Raw genomic sequence first — 11,247 nt, forward strand, 5'->3', positions numbered from 1 at the left:
TTAAATCTAACAACACCCGATGTCGTATGAATGCGCAGAAAATGTCTTGTTAAAGGGGTTTCTACTTTTTTTTTTTAAAAAAAAAAAAAGAGAAATCTGCTCATTTTTGGAGAACCTGCCGACAAGTTTATATTGCGATTAAAAATCAATTTATCAGTTATGCGATCCAATCTTGTGCACGTCAATATTGCATGATGCACCCACTTTGAGCGGGCTTGTAATCTGATATAACTTTTGGAGAAGTAAAGACTTAGTTATTTCCATAAATTTCTATAATATGAAGATTTCTATTTGATTTTTTATGACTTAATTGGAAGCATTTCATAACCAAGTCGTAAAATTTTCGATGCTTACTGCATCGTTTCTTATTTGATCTAGAAATTTATTATGTAAAAGGAAAACCTTTGTTTCAAGGTGCTCAGATAATTCACAAAAGAAATACCACCAAAAAAATGTGAGTAGCAGGAATCGAACCTGCGTCTGCTCGGAATTGCGGAAACCACAACGAGCTATACTAACCTCTATACTATACTCACATCTGCAAATACGTTTGCTTAAAACCTTTATAACCAAAATAGTCGGTAATTTAGCATAAAATTTCATTTCGGGGGACTTTTAGACACTTATGAAAATACTCTTGTGGTTATACGCTGCCGAAAATAAGCGAGTTGCCGCGAATCATCAAGTATTTTACAACATCTGTCGAGAAACGCTTCCAGCTAGCACAGTACTAAATTAAAAACCTCACACTATAGGTTATCTCGATGGAAGTATCCAAACTTTGTAATTTTTAGACGATGTATCTCGATTTCATCATCGCCATCATCACAGAAGACTGCCAGCATGCGTGTGATGTAGCCGTATACATTTTTACGATGTGGAATTGCATCGTATCCAGAGGATTCAGATTTCTCTTCTGGTATTGACACATTTCTCTTACTGTCTGAAATAAAGCCAGTACATTTCAACTGCAATAACTACCGTTACTCAGAACAGATGATTATATTTCTTAATCATTATTGTGATCTCAAGCGAGAAAACATTGGCATTTATATATGAAATCATTGGCTGATTTGTTCTTCCTGTTATAGCCATGTTTCTGATTCTATGCCACTGACCAATAATTGAAGCTGAATGTTCGGCAATTATCAAAAATACAACAAAAATACACTTAAAGAGGGCTTTAGCTCAAGGGTAAGCCACATTGTTAATATGACATATGAGTATTATCATTGCACCATCAGTCGGTAGGCTGGAGACGCACAGTAACATTTTAAGCTAGCAGATTATCTAGACATTGTTTTGTTTTGTTTTACGTTACGATAGTTGAAGTGTAATAAAGCTCCTCGGTTAGCTTATCCTTGAGAGTGCAAAGATGGGTGGTTCTAAACACGGATGCTCGACAAGCCGCATCAATAATTGTTCATGCACGAAAGTAGCGTCACAACGCTTCTGAGCGCACTGCTAGAGATGGTAGGGCGACGGAAAGACATACGATGACTATTGTAAAATAATGGTCATCAAGAGGTAGATCCATACCTAAGCTTGGTAACAGAAGGTGGTTTGCCACCGATAAATACATAGTCGCGAAAATGGACCAGTAAGAAATGCACTCGACTACAAAAACTAGCCTGCGGGTGTGATCACAAGACGCAAAAAGTGCAAAAAGATCATCTCATACTAGTGTTGCGCTACTACCGCTGAGCTACAGATGCGTGTGCATCTACCAGGAATCGAACCTGGGACCTCAACATAGCATGTGAAATTCTTCACTTGATAACCCACTGGGCTACCCGGATGACCTGTTAGTTGTCTGTTTGTGCATGATTTTAACCAAAGTTTTCAAAATTTGACATGAAAATTTTACCGAGACCCTTTCCCCTAAGCCGCTGCCCCTGGGGTGGCGGTGAAGGCTTAGGTCCTGTCAGAATAACGATACAGGGCTGAACATACAGCATCATTTAACAACTAGGGACAGAAGGAACAAGAAGTTACATCAAGCACAAGAGGAGCACTGCGACGCAGTAAGATCAAGAGGACGACAAGGAACATGAGGACAGTAAAGACTATATAAGAAGACCATCTTGTACAAAAACTATAACCTAAATGATCGTAACATATTTACACAACCAATAATAAGCGTGTTTAATATTTACAAACCAATAATTATCAAGCACAAGCGTTATAGCACGGACGTAGCTTATTAATCATAAACATCCCGTAATAAAGGAACACCATAAGTGAGACAGTGAAAAATATATGAGACCAAAATATCGTATTAAAATAACAATCAGATATAGACACCATTATTTTATAGAACCACAAACCAACAAGTTATCAGCTCCATCTATAGACCTACTTCCTTAATGTATAGGTAGTAAACCCATGTCTTCACTAGGATTATTAAGGTGTTGATCACACTCATCTTCATACACCTGGAGCTGACCGGGCTGAGGGTGTACAGCTAAATTGCCTCCTACTATGCGTCCATTATTAAGTCTTTCAAAGAGATTAGCTCCAAAAGCAAAACAAGCCTTGTCATTATCCGGGTGATCGTACTCCCACTTGTAGCCAAAATCATTAGCGGCTTGGTTTAAGTCAGCTTCATTTTTATCCAAATTATTGTAAGCTATCTCTTGTTCATCACGCCACATATGACATGTGAACATCATTCTGTGTGATATCGTCACTTCTTCTGTTATCCGGATAATGCTTGTGTACAGCATGTAACATATGACGATACACCCCTTCTTCCATAAGGCACTTCCATCATACCAAAATCAGAATGTACACCAGCAACGTGTAAAGGTCCCTCGAATGTACATGGTAACAGTGCCTCCCAATTCGCAGACCAGGTTTCGTAAGGATGTCCATCCTTAGTGGAGGGTGGTGCCAAACAATGTTAACTCCTCCCTTTCCTTCTAGTAAAAACCCAGCAAGGCCTACAGCGAATAGTCCTCCAACAACAGATGCTACACATACATGCGGAGCCCATATGAAGGCTGCCGAATTACACATAGTTGAAACTCCCGTATAAACTGCACCTGTCCAAGCGACTAAAACAACAGCATTTCCCTGTCCCTAATTGATCAAAGCTCCTCTACTACGAAGACGTCCGTCGTCAATGTTATAACCGGAGATCTTGCTGTTCGAAGCACTATACTTTGTTCGGGTTGTCTTCTGGCTGCTTCATAAACCTGGGTAGGAAAATCATCAAAGCCACTAAAGGTAAAAATACCACTACATAACATAGATAATAATAATTAACCATTATTAATTATTATACCAAACTTCAGAAATCAGTGTTACTAAGGTTTCGAGGTGGACTAAATTTAACTTTAAATTTAAAAAAAAATCACATACGAAAACGAGAAAAACAAGAAACTATGTAAACTAAACAAAGCACTTTACGGCCTAAGAAGCGGACGAATCTGGTATGAAGTATTAAACAAAGCATTACAACAAATGGGTTTCAAATCGTCATACTTCGAACCATGTTTATACCACCTAGAAGAACTGGACGCAATCATCAGCGTATACGTAGACGACTTACTCATACTCACAAAGACCACCACTACAGCTAACAAAATCAAAACAAAGCTAGAAGATGAATCCTAAATGAAAGACCTGGGAAAAATCAACCACATACTTGGCATGAAAATAGACTACAACCAAGACATGGGTATCGCTACATTAGACCAGTCAGGACACATCGCCAAAGCCATAGAGGACCTAAATTTACAAAACATAAAAAGGAAAACCATTCCAATGAGCACCAATCTCACACTATCCAATGAAGACTCCCCTAACACGGAAGACCAAAGAGACGAAATGAAATCTAAACCATATGCACAAACAATAGGAAACCTAAATTGGATAGTACAAGCTTCAAGACCAGATATAACCTTCGCAACCAGCATGTGTGGAGGATACACCCAAAATCCTGGCATCAAACACTGGAATGCTGTAAGACAAATATACGGCTACCTCAAGAACACCATAGACAGTAAGATAGAGTTTAAGAAACAAATGAAACCACTAAACGGATACTTTGAAGGTGTAATACTACAAAAGAACATCAAAGGTCATGTAGACGCAGACTACGCCGGATGCTGGGATACAGAAAGATCAACTACCGGCTGCGTATATACATATTCAGGAGGAGCAATAGCATGGACCAGCAAAAGACAAAAATGTGTAGCAACAAGCACAGGTGAAGCAGAATATATGACAATCAAACAAGGCTTTGATATCGCCATTTGACTTAGAAACGTTATGGAACACCTCGGAAGAAAACTAAAATCTCCAATACCAATCAAAACCGACAACAATGCCTCTCTGATAAACATTATCAATCCTGGATCTATCACTGGACTTAAACATGTAAGAGTACAATACCACGCAAGTAAAGAAAGACACGAACGAAAGGAAATAGAAGTAAAGGGAATCCGTACTTATGATCGATTGGCAGATATATTCACCAAAGCACAAAACAGAAATCAATTACGGTCATTATGTAAGGGAATGGGCGTCAAAAAATCCAATAATAATACAATAGACAGGATATCAACAGTAAATGAATCTCAGTATACACAGCAGGATGAGTGTCAGAATACAGATAAGAGCTGGACATACAGCATCATTTAATAACTAGGGACAAAATGGGACAGGCAATAACGCATAGATACTCGGGCAACAATGAAAACTATATAAGAAATCATATCTTGTACCAAAACACCATCTGCTTTAGATCACGTTATATTTAATACTCTTTCAACCAATAATAAAGCGTGTTTGATATTCACAGACCAACAGTATCGTCTTAACAATTGAAATCTTTTCTTCATTCTTCTTTTGTTTTATTCATATGTGATATATGCATTCACTTGGCACACGTCCTTACGATTCAGTCCTGTTACTTATGCTATTCTATGCTAATACATCTCTTTTATCCAGATTACTTATGCCAAACAATAACCCGTTTACTTTAACTCCTTCAGACAAATAATCTCATAACTAAAATTTGTCATGGTTGGTCAAGCCGAATAGCTTGTCCCATAGTGGCGGGTTGTTGTTACCTTCTAAATGTAACACGTATATCAACTATCATTCTTTGACAGCATGGTATCTCATAGTTTTCAATGTCCTCATTATTCTGCTATTAATATGCCGAGGTACCTGACTATTAATAAATATATGTCTCCGTTATGCCCTTTTATCATTTACACGAAGCCATTAAATAAGAAAAATCGGCAAATGTATATTTCAATATCCCAAGCCATCATAGCATTCATAGCGCTATTTATTCATGCAATTTGGACCAATAATGGAGTCCACAATATTAGATTCTCACAGATGATAGAAATTTTAGCAGTTGCGTTATTTGCTAGTGGTTTTTTGGCGATTTGGTCAACGTGTTTTAGGAATGGACAGTCTTCCCAAGAATGTATGATAGCAACAGTCCAAACGGTAGTTGGATTTGCCAGTTGGGGCGCTTCACTCTACGGAGAATACAATCGTTAGCATGGAGATTTACAATTATGACAAGGGTACAGATGTCATTTGTCTGACATGACTACGGTATAGAGGATGCTAGAGATGTTTCATTGTTCAATGGTGTATAATCGATTAATGATCATACACCTGCTAAAAGACATCTATTCGATGACAATGTTGATAGATTGTCTCTATTTTACCACCGTGCAATGGGTTATGCTGGCAGTTAGACGCCTAGGAATGTCATAAGCCAGGTGGGCAATGACGAGATAGGACAGGTATCCGACTAAATATAGACAACTAGTGTGCAGTATATAGTCATGACTTTATAGGAAAGATCAGGTAACAGTTTTGGGTACGGAACATCTGATTGACATTAGTGAATACACCTGTTTCAATTTGTCTCAGGACAGTGAAGATCATGACAATATAATTTACAATCAATGTAAAATTTAAGTAGCCTAATGTTTTATGCGAGACAGTTGTGTTTTTCCTTTGCCTTATTTCCATGTGCTCTGTTAATTTTAGACTAAAGGAATACAAATATATGCTGACGGCGTAAATAATTAAAGTAGGCTGGTCACCATTAAGTAGTACCCAAGCTTATAAACTTCTGTTTATTACTTCTGTAATAGCTGGATACTAGACTACTGCAGCTGTCATTTCATAACCAGGACTTCCGGTGGGGTAATTTGGAATTCAGTCTCAGCGCACAGCGCTATATGCACAAGTGCTTATGAAACATAGTAAATGTAATACTCCTCAACTAGTGTTTTAGAAGTACCACATCCTCATGGGAGTATCTACTGGTTACTAGTTTCCTTACAATAGATCAGTTAGATCCTTATTCTCAAAAGAGCTACCCGAATGGTACAATCTAATCAAAGGAAGCCTACACAAATCACTCAGTAGACCACTATACTTGTCTTCATAATTCTCACTAAACTACGAGGAACATATCTGCACTAGCAATACAATCTAAATTATAACTTTCACTTAAGATCCATAATTTTAGCGTATAAGTCAAGCTGAAAGTAAGAAGGGCTCAGCCTGTAAAGTGAAGGATGACAGGTTACCTTCCCATGACCCATGTAGGGTATATGTTGTAGAAGATAATTGTTACTTTATCAATTCATTAAATCGGGCGCAGTTATAGCCTTAAGGGTATTCTCAAGAGGAATAGTGTCTTATTACTCTCATATGCATTCATCACGCGACAGATATTCGACACAACTTAGTTACTATTCAAGATGGATAAAACAAATCGCGCAACTAACGTCTATCAATATCAAAACGATACCTTATATCCTTTGACATTGTATTTTACAGAAGAAAGTAATGGGAGCGAGTATTGTAACTCGCCAACTCATATAAATAACTACTTGATTACCTAGTAGACTCCATTTGAAGGAAAAGTTCATACAATAACCGAATATTTAAAGCTGCTCGGCTACAAGCTAACCATTTTTAGTTACAATTTACCTTCGTATGTCATCATTAGCAAAATCAACAATATCCAATTCAGTATAAATAACAACGGTGATATTCTGGTAATTATTAACACCAAGCAGTCTATTTTTACTTTGCAGTCTATTACGGCATATCACATCAAGACAGACGTGACTCTTAGAGAAACAAAACTGCATTGTATGACAGAAACCATTTAAAAAATTATCTATCTAATACTCTAATCGTACAATTACGCCATCAATTCTACAAGTGATCTTAGAGGGTGTGGAACTAACGGGTATCGTGTAAAATTTGACGTATGTGTATAAAAACCCACTATAAAAAACATCAGAAAATACCCTGATTCGGTCACGGTCAGTTTACAAATATAGACTGAGGTACTATAGTGGTTAAAAGTGAATCCAGGATTAACGCCTTCCAAAAAGGGTAAGCCCACAAGCTGCGTAATCTTAGAAGTACCGGATTCGGTAAATGACCATCAAATATGCTCAAAATGGCAAGTAAAATTAATTAAGACATAGGAGGAAACTCCAAAAGGGTTTTTATTTACATTCACGTCTTGAAAACCAACACGAAAGTAAATCATGGATTTCGAAAATTTTCGAGGATCAGAATCTAAGAAAAGAAGAAGGAGGACAACACCGTATGAGCTACAAGTGCTTGAAGAGGAGTACGTTAAAAACCCACTTCCGAGCGCCTCCAAGAGGGCTGAGATTGCCGAAAGGGTTGGCATGTAAGTGAAATGTACCCTTAAGGGAGTAGATCACTGACGTTCAACAGGTCATCCCGGAATGTACAAGTTTGGTATCAGAACAAGCGTCAGAACGAAAAGCGTAGGCTGACCAGCAACAACGAGAATGAGCCGTTAACGTTTGTGGAAACGAGTTTTGACAGCGGGGCGAAGATCAGACGCACAACGAACTACTTTAAGAGTAAGACCATCGCGAGACAGGTTACCACACAGCCGCTTGCCAGGTCCTCCAATCAGATGATACCGAAATCTGAAAAAGTACCGCCTTCGCCAATAGAGAGGCTCCCAGAGGACATAAAGCCAACTGGGAGGGGTGCTATGAATCTCAGCAGCCTTCTCTGCGCACCCCCGGAAACCAGCAAAAATCGGGCACTCTGGGAGCGAATAGAAGAAGACAAGAGCCAGGCAGACAACAGGGCTACTGGTTCGACTAACGCACGATTTTTGTAATCTTAGCAGTATTTTATAGATATTTAATTAATTCTCTTAGTCGATTTTCATTGTACCTTGCCTCTTACTTCCTACCAAGAGCTTATAAAAGACAATGTCTTCAGTCGTGAATAGGAAATCCAGCCTATCCAAGCGGGCGCCCGCGTTGAATTTAAACACAGATACTATGCCCGTCGCTGAACAGACTCTTTATGGTATCCCACTCAAATATCTCAGTTTGATCACATTGGCATTGCAGAACGCTACGCTATCAATTCTAATGCGTTATTCACGCGTATCAAACCCGGATCACGCTTACAATCCAGCCTCTGCCGTACTTTTGACTGAAATACTCAAGGCCACGATATCGCTCTACACAGCTTACAAACGTACAGACGATCATACATTAAATGTTAATAGAGAAGATCACCTCAGCCCTCTCTTCCCTAAGAAGAGAAAAAGCTTCCTCGGCAATCTGCCTGTCAAAACGCCGAACAGTTACAAGAGACGCATTTCACTCAGTCTGAAGGATGATACACGCCCTTCAGAGAGCAAACTAAAGGCTAAGATTCTTGCTGGTCAAATATTTAGCGCTGATAGCTGGAAGTTGAGTATACCTGCGATACTTTATGTCATACAGAACAATCTGGCCTTTGTCGCAGCTAGTAACTTGGAAGTAGCAACTTTCCAGGTAAGTAGTTACTGCTTCATCAAATTAATTGCTCATAAGCTTTCTTAGGTAGCTTATCAGATGAAGATCCTTACGACTGCTCTCTTTTCCGTTCTCTTATTAGGAAGAAAACTTAGCAAGTCAAAATGGCTCTCACTCGTTTTTCTCGCAATTGGAGTTGGAATCGTACAAGTTCAGTCTACCACTACTTCATCATCTCAAGGCGGTGTACACGCAGGCAACCCCTTAACAGGATTTTTGGCCGTAGCCATGGCCTGTTTAACATCAGGATTGGCCGGCGTATACTTCGAACTGGTTTTGAAAGGATCAAACGTCGACCTGTGGGTCAGAAACGTCCAATTATCTTTATTCAGTTTCCCACCGGCACTCCTACCAGTCATGTTCGGAAAAGCCGCTGAGGGTTTAAGTATCTTTGAGCGCTTAAATCTCGTACGCAACTTTAGTGGATGGGCATATGCCACTGTCCTTACTCAGGTTCTCGGTGGTTTGGTTACCGCACTTGTAATCAAGTATTCTGATAACGTAAGTAAGCGAGTACCCCAAAAAAGCTGTCTAACAACACATTCAGATTTTAAAAGGATTCGCTACTTCGATCTCTATTGTCATCTCTTCGGTTGCCTCAGTTGTTCTCTTTGATTTCCCAATAACACCCGGATTTGTTATGGGTGCCAGCACCGTTTTGGGAAGCACGATGATGTATAACAAGCCAACTGCAGCAGCAGCAGCATCGAGCAACAATATGCCGGCATCCACAACCAGCCAAAGCTCTCACCTTAGCACGCCATACAAGTTCGATAATGAGAAAGACTCAAACGTAGATCTCAGGTTATCATCGTCACCGAAGGATACCAGGTCTACGCTAGAAAAGCAAGCATCGACATTTGTACCAGCTCATACTATGTCTGAGTCCTCGTACAATGTTTACACGAACAACGACAGTTCGTATATTAATAGTTATGGAGGACATCATGCACCTTCAGACTCATCAAGTTCGGATCCCTTAGGAGAATCTTCAAATAGCTCGCTCGGTGGGAGCCCTGAACAGTACATCTATGCGCGGCCATATGATAAGAAGTTAGTAGTGGAGCATCAACTGAACGCGAGCGAGAGATCACATTCGGATTCGCCATTACCAACACCAAGCTATTCAGGAGATAGTAATCCAGTTGATATGGCTTTTACATCATCGTACAAACAAAGCTAGTTCCAATTCTCTTCGTTTCAACTTTATTTCGGGACAATTTATCAGCAATAATGAAGAGAACAACATAATATCTTGCATCCAATATTCCTATACAGACTGAACAATCAACCTAATTAATATACGGCATTCATCTTATTGTTACAAAGCTATTTCATAATGTATCTTTTTGTGAGAATATTGTATCTATTCAATGTCTAGAATATGTCAGAGTGCCATTACGAGTTCTAGCTCCAACGTTCTGTGCACGTCCGCCCGCGCTTGAATTCAGACTACGAAGAATAAATACCGGAAAAATTCAAGACAATGTCAGAGACAACCCAGCCAGCTAATCAACCGCAAGAAATTGCCGAGAAAGTTGCCCCTGCGCAAACTTCTGAGCAAGTTCCCCCAAAGGTCGATACATCATCCAGCGCCACAAAGAATGCAGAGCCAACAACAGCAGCTGAACCTGTCGCACAATCACCTGCATCTATACAAAATACTCCGACCGAGGCTAAGCCACAAAATGCTGCCGATAGAGCAGTCAATGGCGAACAAGCCGAGACGGCACCTTCACCAACCGGTAGAGGCGCTGATAGAGTCTCAAATGATCATCCAGAGCGTCTCCAAAATGCTGACGCACAATTGCAAAATGAAGACCGCAGAACTATTCTCATGAATGAAGGAAAAGACGCGAAACAAATCGCGAAAATCTTAGAATCAGAGGCTAAGAATGACGCGTCTGCACTCAAGAACGCACTCAAGGATGCTGAAAAGGCCCACAAAATGAGCGCAAAAGCTGATAAATCTATCACACAAGCGAATAGCCGATTGGAGAAGGCGATCAAGAACCACCACGACATCGCTAAGAAGCTTGAGCGTCTGAAAAGTGACCATGAAGCAGCTGAGCGTCAACGTGAGCAAATGCACAAAGAACTCGAGTTGAAGAAGCAACACAAAGCCGAGATCGACGCACTCGTTGACGAACGTATGGAACGTGTAGAAAAGCTCAAGAACGGTAAAGCTATCTTAGATGTGAGTTTTAGTTTCAGCTAAGAATAATACTAATCATGCCCATAGCGCGAACGTACAGTACAACGTCGTAGCACCATCAACCCAAAGAAGTAATGATATAATACTCTAATCTACCAGTTAATGGACTTTAATATAATGTTTTAAATTCTTTTTATTTAATATTTTTATCTTCTTCTAAGTGACGCGAAGACG

At 39.6% G+C, this 11,247-nt stretch overlaps 3 protein-coding genes and 1 non-coding gene across 4 annotated transcripts; 2 read left to right on the top strand and 2 right to left on the bottom strand.

Annotated features, from left to right (window-relative positions):
- Window positions 1–453: 453 nt before the first annotated feature.
- WALSEDRAFT_t21 lies at window positions 454–536 on the bottom strand. Its single transcript has one exon. It is a non-coding gene; the product is annotated as a tRNA-His (tRNA).
- Window positions 537–2,259: 1,723 nt separating this feature from the next.
- Window positions 2,260–3,310, bottom strand: WALSEDRAFT_59728 (hypothetical protein). Its single transcript, XM_006956994.1, has one exon. The coding sequence runs from the start codon at window positions 2,724–2,726 to the stop codon at window positions 2,364–2,366; it is 363 nt and encodes a 120-aa protein (XP_006957056.1). The 5' UTR covers window positions 2,727–3,310; the 3' UTR covers window positions 2,260–2,363.
- A 4,987-nt stretch (window positions 3,311–8,297) lies between these two features.
- Window positions 8,298–10,159, top strand: WALSEDRAFT_31664 (hypothetical protein). Its single transcript, XM_006956995.1, has 3 exons — window positions 8,298–8,837; window positions 8,886–9,359; window positions 9,406–10,159. The coding sequence occupies exons 1-3, from the start codon at window positions 8,334–8,336 to the stop codon at window positions 10,039–10,041; spliced, it is 1,614 nt and encodes a 537-aa protein (XP_006957057.1). The 5' UTR covers window positions 8,298–8,333; the 3' UTR covers window positions 10,042–10,159.
- A 147-nt stretch (window positions 10,160–10,306) lies between these two features.
- Window positions 10,307–11,231, top strand: WALSEDRAFT_67894 (hypothetical protein). The gene is made up of 2 exons (XM_006956996.1): window positions 10,307–11,055; window positions 11,101–11,231. The coding sequence occupies exons 1-2, from the start codon at window positions 10,345–10,347 to the stop codon at window positions 11,146–11,148; spliced, it is 759 nt and encodes a 252-aa protein (XP_006957058.1). The 5' UTR covers window positions 10,307–10,344; the 3' UTR covers window positions 11,149–11,231.
- Window positions 11,232–11,247: the final 16 nt, after the last annotated feature.

The sequence above is a fragment of the Wallemia mellicola genome (genome assembly GCF_000263375.1).
Source record: "Wallemia mellicola CBS 633.66 unplaced genomic scaffold WALSEscaffold_4, whole genome shotgun sequence".
Taxonomy (NCBI): domain Eukaryota; kingdom Fungi; phylum Basidiomycota; class Wallemiomycetes; order Wallemiales; family Wallemiaceae; genus Wallemia; species Wallemia mellicola.